General features: G+C 36.4%; 1 protein-coding gene across 1 annotated transcript in view; it reads right to left on the bottom strand.

Annotated features, from left to right (window-relative positions):
* Positions 1–3166: 3166 nt before the first annotated feature.
* Positions 3167–22076, bottom strand: part of ano5a (anoctamin 5a) — a 36227-nt gene continuing 17317 nt past the window's right edge. The window contains 16 exon segments of the mRNA XM_058767105.1: positions 3167–5460; positions 8476–8581; positions 8680–8882; positions 10094–10299; positions 11945–12055; positions 12058–12074; positions 12714–12811; positions 13009–13178; positions 13744–13972; positions 14524–14598; positions 17397–17548; positions 19589–19649; positions 19771–19876; positions 20092–20226; positions 21510–21625; positions 21848–21958. Of these exon segments, the coding sequence (XP_058623088.1) occupies positions 5224–5460; positions 8476–8581; positions 8680–8882; positions 10094–10299; positions 11945–12055; positions 12058–12074; positions 12714–12811; positions 13009–13178; positions 13744–13972; positions 14524–14598; positions 17397–17548; positions 19589–19649; positions 19771–19876; positions 20092–20226; positions 21510–21625; positions 21848–21958 (2133 nt within the window). The 3' untranslated portion in view covers positions 3167–5223.

The raw sequence follows: 22076 nt of genomic DNA, 5'->3' as shown, positions 1-22076 counted from the left end.
AAAATCATAAAACAAACCCTGTAAACCCCTGTGTGTGTTACAGTCAAGTTTTTAAAAATTTGAAGTTGTTCAGGTGAAACTCAGCAACTCAGCTCATCAAGTAATGGGATATATTAGGCATCAAGTGAACAGTCAGTTCTTGAATTTCATGTGTTGGGTGCAGGAAAAATGGGCAGGCAAAAAAAGATATGAGTGACTTTGACAAGGGAAAAATAGTAATAGCAAGACATTGGTTGGTACTATCCACAGTTTTCATCTCCAAAACAACACGTTCAGTGTTCAGTGGATAGTACCAACCAAAAGTACTGCAAGAAAAGACTCCAGCATCAGGGTCATGGGTGCTCCAGGCTTATTGATGCACATGGGGAGTAAAGGCCCGTCTGCTATGATCACACAGAAGAGCTACTGCAGCTCGAACTGCTAAATGCCTAATGCCGAGTTCACACTGCATGATTTTCAAAGTCATCGGATCACCATTGTTTTCACACTGCATGACTATCTGGGGTAGCAGTCAGCTGCTGCTGTGTTCACATTGCATGATGGATCGGCGACAGGAGGTTACACACTGACTTTACAACAGGAAGAATCGCCGACAACTCTGTCTGCTCGGCAAACTACAGCCAAATGCACACGAGAAGTGACAAGGAAATAACGCAAGATCACGCTGATATTATGGTCTATAAGTCCTCCACGAACACACAATAATTAACAAAGACGACTTCCTTTTTAACAACATATTTCTGCTGGGAGAATTTTTATATACACAAATCTAAGTAGGCCTACTTGAAAGTGAAACAAACATTTTTTTTTATAATGAGTTTATTTCTAGCCTACAAAAGCCCTCAAAATTATTAAAAAATAAAAATGCAATAAATCTTTTGTCCTTTATAGAAGAATATTATTTACAGGAAAAACCCTAACCCTGTTTTATGTTTAATTTTATTATTTTTATTTTATATATGTTTGTGTGTGTATATATATTATATTAGGCATATACAGTATATAGGCTATATATCTTCTTGTACCTCTTCTGTATATTCTAATGCAAAACATTACCGATATTGCCACGTTGTTTATACATAAGTAAAAAAAAAAAAAAAAAAAAAGAAGTCCTCCCCAAACTTCCCGCTGCCCTGTATTACGCTCTCTCATTGGCTGTAGGTCATCGCCGATGTATTTTTCAGTCAGAACTCATTTCACACAGCAGGATTGTGAATCGCCGATATTTAGCATGCCAAATATTTCACGGGCGTCGGCGACGCATCGGCGATTCTCTTGGATCTCGTCTTTGATAATTCACACTGCGTGATTGTCACTCTCGTGAACGAGCCTCCGATTTCGGGTGAGTGAAAAATCGGGCTAAAATCAGGCAGTGTGAACTTGGTATAAGGTAGCGGAGACCACCTACACACCAGTGGTGTTCCCTGATGGCAATGGCCTCTTTCAGTAGGATAATTTGATCAGGAACGGTCTGAGGAACATGCCATGTCCTCCAAATCACCCAGATCTCAATCTGACTCCCTGATGGAGGGAATGGAGACGTTATGGGTTACGTACATAACTGAGACGTTTCCCATCTATCGTCACTACAAGTTATGTCGTAACGCCACAACCTGAACACCATCACAACCCTGTGGCGCTACAAATGTTGACAAGCCGCAGCAACAACAAGGTCGTAACCTTCCCAATTCGCTGACCTTGGTGCCTACAGGGACCAAAGGTGAGTACATCGCTGCTGGAGATGGCCATGCTGCTGTTAAGTCCACAAAAAAAAAATCTTAACAGATGGGATTTCAACCTTCAGTGAAAGATTTGCTTCAGCTCTTTCCTATTTGTTGTTATCAGCTTGGCGGTAACAATGAGGAAGCAAGCCTTCCAAGGGAGGGTGCTACGGAGGCCACATCCTACCCATAGGGAGGTGACATGCGGACACACTGATATGGACTGACCAAGGGGGCAGTACTACATATGGAATGGGTCTCTGATGTAGGTCCTACCTGAGAGTAGGGATGGAACAACTGCCAGAAGAGACCGACAGAGCAAGCCTGTCAAGGAAAGACACATATGGGATTGCCCACAGGGAGTCAAGCCACATGGACACTTAGCCCAGTACAGGGTCTGACCGGGACTCCGGGCATGCTAACACAAGTACTGGGTCTGCCATCAGACTGCTCCGCAAAGTCTGACTGCCGGGGGTGCTGGAGGATGCTCACCCAGGGTTTGCCGTCTGGAAAACTCACTGGGAGAGGAAAAGGCGCTCGCATCCGACACCTAGCAAGATCTTCCCGCAAATGACCTGTTACCCAACATGCGGGAAGAAACCGTCTCAAAGCAGAGGTTGTAAAACCTTGCGAAAGTATTAAGGTGTCGTCCAGCCTGCAGCTCTACAAATGTCTGCCAGAGAGGTGCCATGCGCCAACGCATAGGAGATGGCAACACTCTGGACAGAGAGAGCTCTCACCCCCAGGGGGCACGGCTCGACTTGCAACTGGAACGTCAAGGCGATGGCATTCATTATCCAGTGGGCCAACCTCTGCTTAGAGATAGCCCTCCCTTTCTGCTGACCTCTGTAGCAGACAAAGAGCTGCTCAGAGCTTCTCAAGCTCCGGTTACGGTCCATGTATATGCACAACTCTCTTATGGGACACAGCAACCCCCAGGCTGGATCTGCTTCCTCAGAAGGCAGTGCTTGCAGGTTCACCACCTGATCTCTGAGAGGAGTGGTGGGAACCTCAGGCACGTATCTAGGCCGGGGTCTCAGGACAACGTGAGAGTAGGTTTTCTTGGGCACGATGAAGTAAGGGCTGTAAAACCCCTGCCTCATCTCGTCTGGAGGGACAGGATCGATTACATCCTTCACCAGCAGGACAGCAATCTTCTTGCGCAGGACACGTTCAGAAGTCTTGTGGAGTTAATGATTCAATGAATCAGAGCTGTTCTAGCAGCACGAGGGAAACCTACACAATATTAGGAAGGTGGTTTTAATGCTGTGCCTGACCAATGTAGAAAGTGTCATAAATCACGTGCAGTACTGACCCATCAGTCTTAAGGAGCAACTGTGAAGCAAACTTTATCATGTATTTGAAATATTATTACCGTCTCTGAAACCCCTGAAATTGACATAAGAATCAAAGCAATGTCCATACCAATTAAACACGCGAGTGTCTCTGGTGTATTCAATAGTTTATTTGGTTGACAACAGTTCGAATAAAGTATGAAAAACGGAGTACATTTCTGGTACATTAGCAGTACAGAAAAAACACACTTGGATTCATATCCACATCCAAAATAACCATGCATAAAATCAACTTAATTGTAAAGAAATACACAGATAAAGTTCAAGGCATAATCATTGATCATTTGATCACCCAGAACAGCTCTAGAACTAAAATGTCAAAAAGGACAGATAATGCTTTACTGATAAATGGCTTTTCACCTCATAGCACAGCTTGCAGATTGTCAGCTACAAAAACCAACAGTGAAATATTAAAACAGCATACATTTGTTTTATGAATAACAGTTCTGATTATGAGAAACAGTGACTAAATTCTTCATATTTGAACAAGAGACTGAAAACAAAACATTTACACAATATATCATGATTTCCAACTTAAATATTCAAGTCACAAATAACAGCAAATGCATACGTTCTTTTCTTCATCATTAGAATTATATACATGTCAAACTGCCAGCTGTTCATGGTCCTCATTATAACTTTTTGATTTGAAGTAGTCCAATGCCAAATGAATCATCAGATTGGCATATTATAAATTAATCATGAATCAATTTGGCAGATTCAAAGGGTTAACACTGAGATAAATTACTCCTCTTTAAGTTCTTTGTGCAAAACAATCTCAAAGTGACACTGGCATTCTGACCAGGACAACACAGTAAACCAATTGGAAAGGAAGCACAAATAAACACTCAGCATAGAGTTTGTATTTTGATAAAGGCACATATATTAGCTTTGCCATTCAAATCACCAGAGCAACTTTGGCTTTGAGAAGATATTGTTTCTTGTTCATCAATGTAAAGCTTTAAAGAGCAGATTATCTTTAACTATGAACACAGTGACAACTGCTTTATAAATAGTGTGAGTGAAGATTCAGCGCCTCCATCACCTGAACAGCCCAGCTACTGATCACAACAAGAGTGTAGTTGGTGTGCATATTTATATACGTATCTACTCATGTTTGGCATAGAATCTCTTTTTTTTTGCATACAATTTCCAGCAAATAAAACAAATCCAGCATTAAAGGATGCTTTAAAAATCAGTACTGGTGCTGCATCAAGCTATGAAATAATACTGCAAAATAATAGTGCCAGTTTGACTTAAATATTGTACAATTTTGATCAAAAAATAAAATACACAAAATTTACTAAAAAAAAAGAAACACGCTAGTATGTAATTGAAAAAAAAAAAAACATTTTTCCTGAAAACCCTTTTTAGAATTTCTTTATACATGAACTCGGAACATACAGTAAATAGAAGTGTTTAATATTTATGTCTCATTTTAAATAACGTAAAGGATCCATGCATGTCTATGGTGTTAAGGCTTTTTATCTTTGGTAGCTTAAAGGCATTCCAAACAAAGTTTGTCACTGAGTACTTGTATTTTGATGTTGTGTGAAAGAGACACTCATCTATGCGGTGATTCAGAGTAAATCACACAAAACCTGAAAAGTCCCGTTAATATTTCACCCAGTTGAAATCTAAGCTTGACGTTTTGACTGACATTTCAGCTGCCAGACTTTCACACAGTGTTTCATACAGATCATAAGCAGTCCGTACTTATGTTTGTAGTGTCTTACAGGGACATTGGCAACACCAACAGAAAACAATAATATGGAAAGCGTGAGAAAATCCTTGAAGAGTGCAAGTGTCATTCTGCATCGACAGAAACGGAGTTACAGCTCATGTGGCTTTAGGTAGATCTAAATACATTTAAACGTTATTATACTTCATATCTCTTATTCTATTATACAAACGTCCTTCATGTAGGCATATCTCAGAGGTCACATGACTGAAAATGAGTGCTCTGGGAAACATCATGGTCGAGGAAAACCCCAAAACAGAGGATGTGGTGTGAAAAGATTATCAAACATAAACCGTGAGATATTAGGAAGCAGTGGTGTGTGATTTTGTGTTGAAATAGAGAGGACTGGTTTGAGACTGGTTTCATGTGCTAGTGTCAAGGTCAGGAAAGGTCAGGCAGGCCTGTGTTAGGTCAGACAGTCTGATAACATCTCCAGCTTCACTGGCGTGGCGACTGTGGCGGGACATGTGCACTGCTCGATGTTCGGGTCGTTCTGGCCGAGCTGGATTTTGAGTTTTTCCAGCTCGTAGTTGTGCAGGTACTCCTGGATAAGGTAGCGTTCGCGCTTTATACGGGCTTTCACGTCTGACGGCACGTCTGGGATCAACCACGCCACAAAGAACTTCACCACAAACACCACATGCTGGAGAGAACAAGAGTATTAGGACAAGTTTAGTACTTATCTGGTGACATAAATGTATTGGAGATCAAAATGTGATAAACCGATAAATTTATAGAATTAATGAAGCAATTAGTCAGGGTGTAACTTCTTTATCATATTATTATTACTATTTTAAATAGAGGTCGACTGATGTGTTGGTTTTGCCGATTAATCGGCACCGATAGTTGATTGCTGGATTTATCGGCTATCGGCAAAATCTATGCTGATGGTTTTACAGGTTGCTTCCATGGCTGGAATGGCTGAGAAGGGTCTGCTGTCATTATATAGTACGATAGTACGAGGCGGAAAAGATGAACACCATGTGCTGTTTGTTTTGACACATGAGGTTGCGTGCTGGCTTCAGACATGGGTTTAAATGCAGCCGACAGAAAATCCTGCCACGCCACAAAGCGCCATTTGTAAAGTTTTACATTCATTTACATTATATTTGGCCCAAATCATCGTCAATGTACATAATGACTTCACCCTGGGCTGTAAAATTGTGTATTGTACATTTTTTCAGCAAAACGTTTGTCTTTCTGTGGCTCTAATAAAGTCTGAATGCTTCATACAGAGAGCTAGAATATAGATTGTCTTTCTCTTTCCGTTTGCTCTGTTTTTTTTTTAAACACTGAACTTCAAACTCATCTATGTCACATTCTTCATTCTTGAAGTAAACTTTTCCTGTTTGGTGATTAAATCAACTGCTTTTGACCGCCGCTCGAGTTGAACGTGATGTGTCTGGTGTTTGTGATACCTGAAAGCTCTCCTAGCTTTTTCCCAGTATGTGACTAATGGTAAATGTTGAAATAAAAAAAATAAAAAAAAATTATATATATATATATATATATATATATATATATATATATATATATATATATATATATATATATATTAGGGGTGGGAATCGCAGGGTACCTCACAATACGATATAATCACGATACATGGCTCACGATAACGATAATATCACGAGACAGCGATTCTGCGATAATCAATATATTTCTAGAAAATCCTATAATGATACATCACGATATCTGTCTAACAAAATGCCTGTGAAAAGGTTAAGTGCAAGTTTTCTTTCTTTATTCAAGTCCAAACTGTTAGAAAACAGAAAAAAAGTTATGTAAATAAATTTTAACATGTTGAGTTGGCTAAATTAATCAGTTTATTCTTGTACTTATTAAAAGCTTACACTTTTCTTTTTCTCTGTGTGTAATCAAACACATTTTATCAATGTGACTAATGTGTGACTTTAGCGTGCTCTAGGTTCGTTATTTCAAATGTAGATACACAGCAAACACACACACTGCACACTTCTGCGTCTCTGACAAGGTTTTGTTTCGTCCTCCATGCCATAGGTGCAGATTTATGTTTCTGCCGGTCGGTGCCCAGTGTTCACACTGCATAACGCGCACTTGTAATATCTGAGAGAGAGGGAGAGCATCCGCACCGGCGGCGCGCTCTCATATACTCATACAGTGACGGAAATCCACCCGCGATCCGAGCGGACAGGTTAGGCTACTCTTGAACTGAATATGCGCTCTGCAATAATAACGCGATCGGTGCCTATAGTCCACGCTGATAGCTGTTCTGGGGCAGCTAGTTTTCATCTCCATAAACATACATATATATATATATATATAGCAGTAAAGCTAATACAGTGGCTGGAAATCTGTTTATCCTTCGGTTCCTCGTGCTTGTCCATCTTCATAGAGAACGCGGATCATGGTTGCTCAGAGCGCTTTTGGATAGAAGCTGGAAATGGCGCGGCCGCGATTTTCACACATTTTTAGAGCTTTGAACAGGAACACCTATTTAGAGCACCTTATTATAATAATTAAAATATCGATATTTGGCGCCAGATATCGATTATCGTATCGCACTGAGAAGAATCGCGATATATCGCCATATCGATTTATTGTCCCACCCTTATATATATATATATATATAAAATTATTATAATTGTTTTTTTAAATTTCAACATTTACCATTACAGGTCACATACTGGGCAAAAGCACAGTGCTGCATCAACATTTACTATTGATAATTTAATTTACTATTAATAATTTCAACATTTACTATTACAAATACATTTTTTTTTTTACATTTTAAAGTTTATTCTGTTAACATTAATTAAACTGTGAACTAACTGCACTTCATTTCAAATCTTAAAAGTAAATCTTTAAAACAACTACTTGCAGATAATATAATATTAATGAAATAAAAGACCACTTAAGTGTACTTAACTATGACTGTTTCTATGTTTCTTAACATACTTGAATACAATTTTGAAAAGATCACGTTGTAATGTCAAATTAATTGATTTACTATTAATTCATTATTTTACTGATTTTTTTACAAATATTTTAATTTTTGTCATATTTTCACTTTATTATCATAGGACAGTGTAGACGTGACAGAAGCGAAATCGGAGAAGAGAGGGGGGCGTGATCGGGAAAGGTCCTCGAGCTGGGATTCGAACCATAGCGTAACTGCGCTATATGTCAGCTTGGTCCCACGAGGCTATTGCTATTTTATCATGCTTTAAAGGGCACTTATTTTGCAATGTTTACTAATATACTAAAGCACATGTACACTTTAATAATTTTAACTGTAATGTATTTAATATTACATTTGATGGTATCACATTTTAAATGTACTAAATTTCAAATGGACAAAATTTAAATGCATGGCAAAAAAGTCAATATAAATTATATTAAAGAATATTTTACGTCACCATAAATGCTTGTCAGTACATTCAGCAGTACATTTTAACCATATTTCAAAAGTAATTATGAAATTACATATAAAGAAGCATTTCAGTCCTACTTAAGAGGTTCAAGTTCAGTTAACTAAAATACATTTTCATTTTATAATACATTTCTAATACGTTTTCAAATCAGTCTGTAAGTATGTATATTCTTTTAAAGCATTTTAAAGCATGCTATAGTGTAGTTATTTTTGACACAGGAATGAAGAGAATTTAAGAGCTCATACCTCCATAATGATGATAAAGGCTAATCTGGCAGCGAGAATGTGCCAGAACTGCATGGTATGAGTGTACTGTTTCTCATGTCCTGGAGGGTAGCGGTAGTCACGGTACCTACAGAATCCACACATCATTCATGTTTATTACACATTTACAAGTGTCACAATAAATCTGTCAATTAAAAGATACAGTGCAAACAAACACAACAGTACCTGCAGGTGGTGATGTTGGAGCCATAAAACCACTCCGGGTTTTCACCATCGTCTGGACGGTTTTCTGGTCGGAACTCTGAGATGTTGAAGACTGAAAGGCTGTTGTTGATGTATCCTTCCATCGTGCTCTCAGAACCTGGGTGATACGCATACTTATACACCAGCCGAGGGATCATGTCAGATGTGAATGAGACAATGAAAGCCTGAAAGACAAATAAATGACATTTAATGCTGTTACACGACCTACTTTGATATTTCTATTCAGGATAAGCTTCATTACCACTTTATAAGCAAATTAAAGGCTATAGAATTATTGAAAATAATCCAGTAAGGATGTAAAGTAGGGCTGTCACTAACAATTATTTAGGTAATCGAGTAATCAGTTGATTATTTTGACGATAAATCGAGAAATCGGATAATTATAATAAATATTTTTTTTGGTAATAAAAATAGACCTAAGCGAACAATAGCTTTTAAGATTCCTTAAATACAGTACATATATAATAGTAATGAGGCAATCATTAGTTCAAATAAAGTATCAAAAGCCAGCAATCATATGGTTTTATTGAACAAAACTGTTAAAATACATAATTTATCAAACAAAAGAGCTAATGTGCATTACACATTATAACAAATTCTTGCAGAGGGTGCCAACGGCCTGACAATTGTTTTTACACTTCACCTTGATTAATATTGACTAAACAACATTTATTTCAGATGTCCTCTTACTCTTTAATATTTGGCCATTTCTTCACGACATAATTGCCACAGCCACTGTAATTTCTTGAATAACTCAGTGACGGTTTTTATTTTGAAATCGTGACCAACAGTTAGCATCTTGCGAAAGATGTTGATGTATTCTCCTGGGTTCGCATAGATTTATAAATTATTTACCTTACAAACCTGATGAAATGACGCACGTTGCGTTCCCAGATGATCGTTATAATAAACCCAAACTCACAACAATATGCAGAGATGGAATTTGAGATGCTCCACGCATGTAAATGATAACAGTTCGGAGCCGCTCTGAGACGCACGGATGTAAACCTGCATCACATATATTTATTCAATGGAATCATAGTGTTTGTGAATCCACAATAGCATTATGCTTTATTATGATTTTTAAATGCGTTTAATATATCATGCAGCCTTGGAAAATGGTCTAATAATGCATTTCATGGATTCTCGTCCGTGGAATGTGCCACTTCCGGTATTTTGCAGATTACTCGACACGGGCAAAATGCAATCGAGGATATTTTATAATCGAGTACTCGATTGAATCGAGGAATTGTGACTGCCCTAGATGTAGCTGGTTGTTGTTAATGAATCAGTCCAAAAGACTCACTGAACTATCAGTTTGAATTGTTCAACTAACGTCGAAGTGGTTCCTGACTCATTATTACTACAGACTCACATTGGTGACCACTGAGAAAACGGCAATCATGTTGAGGATCTCATCCCATGCGCCGATGCCATGCGCTTTTGCTGCCACGGGCCGGCGGAACTGAGTGGTGAACTTCCAGGCGTCCACTCGCACTTCCAAGATATTATTCATCAGAGCCAGCAGAGGAGCCAGCGGGAAAGAGGCCACGAACAGGGTGATGAAGCCAAACTGGATAACTGCAAACAAAGATGAGATTAAATGTTTCTCCACATAAAGACAAGCTACAGCGCCATCTGTGAGTAACACTGAGTTACTGCAGGCTGAAAGTTTGTTCATAACATATGGCGTATATGGAGCCCCAGACATGACATGCGGGAGGAAAAATATTTATATATGAATTAACAATTAGTTCCCATGACTTACTAATACGTCAGCACGTTTAACTAATTCATTCCCACGTTTTATGTAAATCGTGCATGTTTTACTAATTCGTTACCTCCTTTTAGTGCATCTAACTCCTATCGGCAGATTCATTAACCCAATCCTTGTTTTGCATAGTGAGAAAAGACTGCTATTGCTGCTGTTATGAAGAAAGTATGACAGGACTGTAACGGGGATGTAGCCTATTTTCAAAGAGGGTGCATTCAGATATTCACAAATCATTCAACGAACAGAGCGGATTAGTACATTGTGCGCATGATGTACTTAAAACAGTGACAAATTAGTAAGTTTTACCTATGATTTACTTAAAAGGAGGTGACGAATTAGTATGTCGTGGGAAATAATTGTTAATTTGTGGCAACGTTTATTTAATTTTTTCCCCTGCATGTCATGTCTGGGGCTCTGTGTTGGTGAGTTAAAGTAATTCAGTATTAGTTAAGCTACATTGAAGATACTTACGTTTAAATATACATTTAGAAAGTAATTAGCAACACATTTACAGATGTTAGTTAGGGTAGCACCATCTTTTTGTTGCAAAAACTCTAGTCTACCACATCCAGTTCTCAAAAGTCTAGTCAACAAATGTTCTGTTTGTGTTTTATGGCCTTATTTCAGTGACTTACATATTGTAGCACAGTTTGTGCTGAATACAGTATAATCAGACTTTAGTCATTAATATGCTTTTAAGATACTTCTGAAAAAAGCACAAATGTAAGGGGATGTTTGACAGGAATGAACACAAGGCTGTGATGGACAGTGGATTGTACTGTTGTTTAACAATATGCCAACTGATCAGCTGACGTCTTTCCAAAAAAAAAAAAAAAAAAAAACATTCAATAGACAAAAAGTCCATAAAACTTTGAAAACTAAAATCAGCGTATGCCACTGCAAAGACTGCAAGTTCATCCCTCACAGCCTTTTTTTTTTTTCTCTATGGTGTCTACCCTGACTTCAGTGTAGAGCAGATCATAACTTACTTAAAATCTGGACCATATTAATTGGGCACAAAAACAAGGACCTCAATTAGGGTGACAGATTAGAATTTGAACCAGGGCTTTTAATTGATTAGAAAAATGTATTAAAATTTGAATTTCTAATTGCACAATATTTGCTGAGAAAAGCCCTTAAATGGAGAGGTGTAAAGGGTTTGTACAGTCAGCCATTTTTATTGCAAAATAATAAGACCCTGACAGAGTGATCGGGACGCCAGCACAACGCCGGCTCATTACACAGCAACATATGAAACAAATAAGTAAAGACTTGGGCATGAAATTTTGATTTGACCTGAAATTATGAACTTTCTTGTAGAGACCACAAAAAGTTAAACTACAAAAACCTGTGTAATAATTTAAAATATTGATTTTATTTTTTAGATATACTTTATGAATATATGTATATGATAATGTAGTTAAACATTTTTCAGCACTGCCGGATACTCACCCATCTCCAGGTACTCGTAGAAGAGGCCGAGCTGACCGAAGCTCTGCAGGTCATGGTCCTGCTCCCAGCGGCTGTACAGACTCTCCGGATGATTCCGGCACTTCTGCTCACCCACCAGTTACGCAGCCAGCTACACACAGACAGAGATGTATAAAACACCACCCACTAACAGTAAATGCACAGGAACACATAGTACGTGGATCTGAATCATTCACTTTCTCAGTTTATTATCATCAAAATAGACACTACGTTCACTATATGTGACCATGGACGACAAAACCAGTCTTAAGTGTCAACTTTCGAAATTGAGATTTATACATCATCTGAAAGCTGAATAAATAGGCTTTCCATTGATGTATGGATCCATTTTGTTAGGATCAGACAATATTTGGCTGAGATACAACTATTTGAAAATCTGGAATCTGAGGGTGCAAAAAAATAAAAATATTGAGAAAATCGCCTTTAAAGTTGTCCAAATTAAGTTCTTAGCAATGCATATTACTAATCAAAAATTAAGTTTTGATACATTCACGGTAAGAAATTTACAAAATATCTTCATGGAACAAGATCTTTACTTAATATCCTAATGATTTTTGGCATAAAAGAAAAATCTATAATTTTGACCCATACAGTGTATTTTTGGCTATTGCTACAAATATACCCCAGCGACTTAAGACTGGTTTTGTGGTCCAGGCTCACATATACCCTGGTCATGCAACAGATTATGACAGTTATGAATGTGTGAATATGTCATGTCATGTGGACTTACGGGACGAGAGCTTCCTGTATGTTCCCCCACACCTGTTTACCCACCATCACAATCACTAACTGAGTGGTTAACTCGATCAAACAGCCGCCTGGCTCGCACTGAAAACACAATTATAATTACTTAAAGCCGACCTACTAATAAGTATAATATACATTTTCATGAATGTATTTACTATTATTCTTAAACTCTATGCACAATTAATATAAAATAGAGATCCATTAGCAATAACAAATGCAATGATTTAATAAATCAAATAATGTCATGGGAAAAACTATAAAACTTTAAAAACACCTACCTCTTCATTTCTCCACTTGCCGAACATGTAGGCATAGTCTCCAGGGTAGCCCACAAATTTGCCCTTGAAAAAGGCGACGTAGAAGCAAGAGGAATAGTAGTTGACAAACTGGAAGAGGAACATCTTCACCGTTAGCTTGTTCTCGTACTCCACATGCGTTTTGGGAACCTCTGCGGACAGAAGAATAAGTGAATAAAAATCAGTGCACAAAAATCTTTACATTATAGAAATACTTTATTACGATTGTTAAGGCCATTGCACATGGAGTCCGAAATCTTCGCACGTTAAAAAATAAATACGACCTCATGTTGTGTCAATCACGTTTACACGCTGCCTCCGAAACGTTCGTCCGTCATAAAAAATTAAGATCAGTTTCAATTTTCTGCGTTTTGACAGGAAAGGATGACGAATACAAAAAAAAAAAACGCATACGAAAATTTCGGACTCTGTCTGCAATGACCTTTACTCTTATTGTTTATTACAAGATACAGAATACAAAATGAATTGACTGGAACAAATCAGAACGATCCGTTCGCAAATCGGAAATTAGAAAGTGCCAAGGTCAAATAAATGCAATGAATTAAATAAAAAATAGTTTTAAAACAAAAACCAACAACAACAAACAATAATCTAAAATATATTGTATTTATTAAAATATTACATTTGAAATGTTTTAAAGGTTTTAGGTGAAAAAAAAAAAAATAAGGAAGTCCCATATACTTGCAAAAAACTCACCCATATCAGTGATCTTTATGGCTACACGCTCATACAGGAAGTTCAGAATCATGATGATGACGAAGTTGATACAGGAAGCCGTCACGGATGTGGCCAACTGCGGCGTGATCAGGCTTCCAACCACATCCAGCTTATTGGTGGGGCTGTCCTTCATGATGCTGGCAAACGCTGCAAACACCGCCAGACGGTACGCAATCACACCGATTATACTGGCGATAATCAGAGAGATCTGGGTTTGGGAGTGAGAGAGGTACACGTCATACACACTCGCTGCGGTTACTCAATACTACTCAATTATTTGAATCATTCAAAAACAGTGTTAAAAAGAAAAAATAAATTATGAACATGCAGTGCTTACTAGGACACGTCAAAACAGTAAAATGCTACATGCTGGTAAAAACATGCATCCTCAGTTCTACAGCAAACATCAGATTTACTGATTTAATTTACTTACTGATGTGCGATTCTGTGTCCATACAGTCCAGCGACTTCATGCATATACATTTATATATTTATATTCTTATATTTTATATTATATACAAATATATTTAATATATAAACAACTTATTTTTCTTAAATATATACATGCATGTGTTTGTATTTATATATAAATAATAAATGTACACAGTATACATATATTGTGTAAACAAAATGGATGCGATTCATCGTTTGACAGCACTAATATATATATATATATATATATATATATATATATATATATATATATATATAAATAATTAAATTATTATACGAAAAGTAGGAGACGGTTTTGATGCTCACCCAGAAGAGGACGGTGGCCCCGGACAGTACTGAACGAGCACACTTGCTTGTTACAGGTAAATAAGGCTCCATCTCCTACACAGCAAGCAAGCAAAGCAGGGATCATGAGCAACCACCACCACACACCTGGCACAGGAGCCCTAATCTAGCACTGAACACACGGCTGTCTGCAAGGACTCTTCCTGTTCATTATGAGTCGTTAATTAATTCTACGATTACAGTCTTTCAAAGCTGCGATCACACTGCAAGCAGGCTGCTAATGCTACACACTCTCAAACACACAGCAATCCGATCTACAGTATCGTCGTCCTGTGCCTGCCTTACCCACAAGACAACTGTTGCCCAGCACAGGATAAACCTGCCTGCTTTATCAGCTGGGGTCTGTTCTAGAACCCACTCCAGTTCCTACACAATACGAACAAAGCCAAACAAACACGCACATTATCTAGTTTCTCGGTTGGCTGGTGGATAAACTAACCTTGACCTCCGTTTGTGACATGACAACACCTAAAGTGACTGTGTAGCTTCATACTCTGGCCCTTGTCTGTCAAATTATACTATTAGGATCTCAGAGTTTTACAAACCTAATATACTCAAACCTAATATATTGTATATTGTGACCCTGGACCACAAAACCAGTCATAAGGGTCAATTTTATTTGTATTATTTTAATAAATAAGCTTTTTAAAAATTATTTTAAATAAATATTTCAATTAATATTTAAAAATCTGTAATCTGAGGGTGAAAATAAATAAATAAATAAATTAATTAATTAATTAATTAAAATAAAAAATATTGAGAAAATCATCTTTAAAGTTGTCCAAATTGACTTCTTAGCAATGCATATTACCAATCAAAAATTAAGTTTTCAAATATTTACAGTAGGGAATTTACAAAATATCTTCATGGAACAAGATCTTTACTTAATATCCTAATGATTTTTGGCATAAAATTCAAATCAATAATTTGGACCCATACAATGTATTGTTGGCTATTGCTACAAATATACCTGTGCTACTTATGACTGTTTTTTGCTCCAGAGTCACATATATGATTTGTAATCTGATTGAATATGACTTTTGGAAATGAACACTAGGTTCTACAATGCAAAAATTATTTTCTTACTTAGAATTTTTGTCTTGTTTTCTAGTATAAGTAGTATCTAATAATTCTTGTATCAAGATGCATTTATTTGACAAGTAAAATGAGTTACGATATTATGTCTTATTTTCCAAAGAAATTACCAAAATTGTGTTAGTTTTTGCTTAAAACAAGCAAACTTATCTGCCAATGGGGTAAGAAAAATAATTTTAATTCAAAGGCTAAACAAGATTATTTTCCATGTTTCATTCGCAGATATTTTTTCTTGTTTTAAGCAAAAACTAAACAAAATTTCAATAATTTCTTCAGATAGCAAGACATAATATCTTAACTCATTTTACTTGTCAAATAAATGCATCTTGATACAAGAATAGTTAGATATTTATACTAGAAAATTTTTGCAGTGTACAGATTTGTCACTTAGGGGCAGTTCACACAGAATGTATCTTTGCATCTAAAAACGTGAAACGCAGCACTCAGGAATGGTTTTTAAAAAAGCGCAGGGCAGAATGCCTCTTCTGCCATGTTGCTGTCAAATAAAATGTTGCAATGGCAATTTGCTAATTTAAACAAAATCTTGCAATGATTGCCCCGCCTCTGCAGTCTTCTGATTGGTCTACCGCATTGGAACTGACATTCATACTGCGTATAAAAGTTGAAATTCCCGTCTTAAAAATGAAATGTGGTGCTCATGCGCGAGATGTTGCATGAGATGCAAGATCTGAGTACAATGGTCATACGTCCATCTAGTGCATGTTTACATGGAAAAACATTGGAAAACTAGCACACTGGAATTGAAAAACGTATTTTGTGTGAACGTCCCCTTACTCTTTCCCCATTTAATGAACTACTGTATGTGGCATTCACTATGTTCAGCTAATAAATACTGAAATTATATCTTTCTAGACACTTTCTTGAGGATGAAAAGCTTTATAAAACAGGAGCTGTGTACCAAGATCTTATGTCCATCCATCACAGCCTTATCTTCATTTTGTCAAATTAAATATGCCATCTAAACTGACTAATGGGTCTAATATAACCAACATCACCACTCCGTCTAGATAAACGTTTTCTGACTAGCTTAGTAATCTTTTTGACTTGCCTCACTTGAAATACTGTCTAGTAGAAAAGTAAGATAAAAAAAAAAATAAAAAAAATAAAGCTAATATAAAATCCGCCGAAGGAACAGTTAAAAATCAGCGAAGAACGGCTGCAGTATAAGTTTAACAAATAATTAAAATTCAGAACAAAGGGGGAAATTAAAGAACATTTTGCAATGAACATTTATAATAAGTAAACAATAAACTGACAATTATCTGTAGAATAAAAAAAGTTAATATCAATAATTACTTATGCTTTATATCAGGGTTCCTCATTCGTGATCCTGAAAGCCATTTCCTTTCAGAGTGCATTCTGCCTTCATGTGCTATCGTAAGTACTGTAAAGTTGAGAGTTGAATAATAAAGAGTAATTTAATTTAATTTTGGGCTCTGTTTTTAATTGTGACCTTACAGTAATGTGAAGCTCATAATTACATCTTCACAAGTTAGTTCCAACTCTAATTAAACACACCTGAATAAACTAAACTGAGTCTAAAAATTACAGCCAGGAGCACCTCAGCACATCTGAAACTAAAAATCTTTCGGAGACCAGGAATGAAGAACCTAGCTCTATATGATCAGAACTATTATTTGCTTTAACATAGTTACTCCTGGTGAAACTACACACTGAAAAATCTCTGGGTCAAAAGGTCATTAGATATGTATGCATACTTGTGTGACGCGGTTGAGGCGGCGGTGGGTGCACTTGGTCTCGTATTCGGGTCTGAGCTGCAGCTGTTGCTGCTCTTCCTCCAGGTCCACCAGATCCCACTCGTACTCCAGCCGAGCCTGACGCCGCTTCCAGAACTCCAGGAACAGAGTCACTGACGGCGGAGAAAAATGACACCTTTAAACTCATACACCATGTCTGTTTCCTGGTTGCATAGAGCGCTGCAAGGATGATGCATTTTTGTATTTGAGCAATTCTGATCCCATCGTCCTGAAGTCAATGATTTTTTGAATGGATTTTTGGTTAAATGTCTGAAATAAGGTTTTGACATAAGCTCAATATATTTTCATGTTAATTCTACACATAAAACACATCAGTAATACCTTATTTTTTTTAAAGGTGCCATAGAATGCATTGATACAATATTTTAAATTGTTCTCTGATATCTACATAGAAGGTATGTGGCTTAGGTAAGGGCAAACATTCTCCAGAAACGGTTTTACATGTGCATTTACAACCCTAGGATTTCTCCCCAGAACGAAATGGTCTGTTATTGGCTTATTTGGAAGGGTCATGAATAATAATGTTGAGCTCTGCTCTGATTGGCCGTTTCACAGTGCGGCTCATTTCAGTAGCTCACTCAGCAGAAAGGAAACACAGGGAAAATATATATTTCAATACTTTCTCACTCAGTTATATCGTTGGGTAATTATACTGTATATAAAATGCAGACATCAGGGAGCTGCTATTAATATGCGGGGCACTGAAACTGTTTTCAAATGCACGATCATTTTTTACTTTCACTTTCGAGATTTGCGATCGCACGTACTCTGTTTATACTATGGAGCGGCATTACTTACCACACATTTTACAGGATCGGATGCTTGTCAGTGGTGCTCAGGATCTGTAAATCATTCGCCATCATCCTCAGTCATCTCTCTTTACTCTGTTTATGTGGTAAGTGAAATCTTATGTACTGTAATGTAACAGACTACCGCTAACAAGTCTTGTAACATGTCCCTTTAGTGGCTCGCGTTATTTTATTAGAACGCGTTATTTGCTTTCCGTGCCTTTCTGAATACAGACACCAACCCATCCCTGCACTTCACATCCCCTGCACAGCCTGGAACATAACATTTATTTCCATGATCTGCCATTTTCGCTGTTGTCATCGCTTGTTTCTTTACAATACCTGCAGAACTTCTGATGGTTCGGCTGGCGGCTGGCCTCGAACATGAGTGGGTTTATGCAAATGTTGGGGGCGTAACTATTAGTGATCCCGACTGTTATGTCACAGTCGGTGTTATGTTCTGATTCGCCTATTTTTCAGTGGTCTTTTGCATTCATGAGATTTACATAAGAAGGAGGAAACAGTGGTGTTTGAGGCTCACTGTATGTCATTTCCATGTACAGGACTCTTATTATTCAACTATGCCAAGGTACATATAGTTTTCCATTCTATGGCACCTTTAAAGCTTTCACTTGAAAAAGGCAGTGTCTAAATGAGACTACAGCGGTTGTCAGTGATCGTCACAGCAAACATACAAACAGCAAAACTCATTTGCTCACTAGTCACTACTTATTACTAACTATTCCAACTCAAAGGAAAAAAATATTTTTAAATAAAGACTAAAGAGTTGCCTGAAGCTTATGGTCGTTGAAGTCATGTGACTGCAGTTTGTTTATAACTTTGTATTCGGGCTTCAAAATAAAAGGTGTGTTCATTTGTGAAGATAATCACGTCGAACAAAGCGTAAGAATTGTAAACTTTCGTTGGTCACTGAGCTTATTTTCTGCATATTTCAAACTCTAATGGTTTTTGTCGACAGACGTGATGCTGACTTCTGGGTTGGTTTATAAAAACACATCATCACGGCAGCTCTTTATTGAAACACGCCCCATTTGTACATTATCTGCATATTGTTTATAAAATGTGCTAAATATGTATAATTTAAAATAAACAGTTTTTTTTTTATGCAACCAGATGTCACAATATACTAAATACAACACTTGTTGTTAAATGACTGACTGACAACATGAGTATTTTCCTAAATGTTTAAGAACAAGTATCATATTTTACCATTAGGGGGAGTCAGAGTAAAAGTAATGTAATTATGTAGATTATGTAACAAATGGTAACAACAACAGATACAATTCTAGAACAGTTACAAAAGCTACAAGAGGCTCTACTCACCCCATATTCCCATGAATATCGCAAAGAACACCGTCGCTGTGTTGTCAAACAGATACGATTGCTAAAAGGCAATCAGATGAAGGTTTAACTTGACATTAATGAACGCACAAAATCATGCTCCATAAGTAAATAAATAAAATATTTTTAATGAATAAAATAATAAAAGTTATTTTTTCACTCACCCATGAGGAGCTACAGGTTGTGATGAGCTTCCAGTAGCCACATTTCTTATCACAGAGAGGACACATGACAATCTGCCCACCAATGGTTTCATTACAGATCTCTTTACTGCACAAGACAACAAAGCGGTCTCAGAAATAGTTTCTGTGAACCCAATCTCAAAATTACTACACTTGACTATGTCAAGCCTCATGTCACATGCCATTGCGTTTCTGAAAAGTGTCAGAGCAATTCGTAATGCATTAATTGCATTCTTAGCAGTGCCACAAGGGGCGCTATAGAACTGTCTTCTTCTCTGCTCAGTTTTCTTGTCTCATCCTCACCTCCAGACGTTTTCGTCGAAGCTGGCCACACCATAGATGAAACAGAGCAGGCCAACAACTGCGGCATAGGACAACATCTCTGTGTAGAAACCCAGCCAAGCGAAGTAGATGCCGATCTTCTCTCCATAGTACTTCCTGTGGGAACACAGGAAACACATTATTCAAGGAAACATCCATCTACTTGCTCAAAGTGTCAGCAACACCTCACATTATCTAGATTTCATCTATTTAGTGAACATTTATTTAAAAATAGGAACCTTGAGTTAATTTCTTCAACAAAAACAGTGCAAAATATGCATCAACCAATTTGAGTAATGATAGAAAAAAATATTGCAGTGTTTTCAAAATGCTATTAAGTTATCTATACATCATTTGACAAGATATGTGATTTTGATGATTTAAAGAAGAACTTTTAAAAAGTAAACTTATTTTGACGTGTTAGCTAACATACTAAAACACATGGGGGGAAAAACATGATTGCAATTTTACCTGCAGTTTGTTATTTGATATCATATTTAAGGTTAATATATTTTAAGTGTGCTAAATTGCAACTCTATCATTAATTATAATATGCAATTCAATACAAACGTGTTTTTTTTTTTTTTTAGTTTTTAACTAGATTTTCACTCTTTTAATTCATTTCTGCACAAAACAACTTTAATGGACATTTATATATATATATATATATATATATATATATATATATATATATATATATATATATATATATATATATATATATATATATATATATATATATATATTTGTTTACATAATATATGTGTGTGTACTGTGCATATTTATTATGCATATATAAATACACACACATGCATGGATATATTTCAGAAAAATATGTTATTGTTATATATAAATATATTTATTTATAATATAAATTATATGATTATAAACATAGACATGTAAATACATGTAAATATTTTCAAAATATATACTGTATGTATGTGTATTTATATATATAATGAATATACACAGAACACATATATTATGCAAACGAAAACTTTTATTTTGGATGTGATTAATTGGATGCGACAGCACTGATATATACTGTTATACTGTATATATATATATATATATATATATATGTGTGTGTGTGTGTGTGTGTGTGTGTGTATATATATATATATATATATATATATATATATATATTTTAATTTTTATTTTTAATATATATATATATATATATATATATATATATATATATATATATATATATATATATATATATATATATATATATATACAGTATATACATACATACATTTTTAAGACATTTGAGAGCAAATACATAATTATTAAGATAAAAAATATTTTCTAAAGATTGAAAATTTCTATATGATTTTTTTGTGCATGTTTTTTAATGAAGGAAGTTCAATTTAAACCAAGGTGGTTGGAGGTCTCACCGTATGAGGTTGAGCGGCTGCTCCTTGTAAAAGCGGCTGAAACGAGCCCAGTGTTTATACAAGGAATAGCGTTCGCTGTCACAATTAGCATCACGAGACTTGGTCCAGTACCTAGACTACAAAAAACACACATTAACGTTATTGTTATTATCGGTATTAAACCCTCTGAATCATAAATCTCTAGAGAAACATAGACATACTAGTCTCTATCCTCAAGTTTGATACTGTTAAGTGCTTTGGCACAATCTGTATTGTTAAAAGCGCTATATAAATAAAGGTGACTTGACTTGACTAGTCGATAGGTTTGTGCCACTGGATGCACTCGGTTAAAGACTTACGTCATGCAGAGGGAAGGCAGCTGCGTAGGTCCCGTTGTTCAGCAGCCTCTTGATGCCCTTCTTCTCCTTGTCTTCTTTACTGTACGGACATCGGGAAAGAATGTAATAGACCTACATGGAGAAGAAAACAAACAAAGCCTTTGGTTACAGAGCAGTAAAGGTTTGCTGCAGTGGAGGTTACGATAATGTAACATCTTCTAATATTTGTTCATATTCTTGGCATTTGGTC

The sequence above is a fragment of the Onychostoma macrolepis genome, chromosome 25 (assembly GCF_012432095.1).
Source record: "Onychostoma macrolepis isolate SWU-2019 chromosome 25, ASM1243209v1, whole genome shotgun sequence".
Lineage (NCBI taxonomy): Eukaryota > Metazoa > Chordata > Actinopteri > Cypriniformes > Cyprinidae > Onychostoma > Onychostoma macrolepis.
Note: the sequence above shows the minus strand (reverse complement) of the source record. Positions and strands in the feature narration are given on the sequence as shown.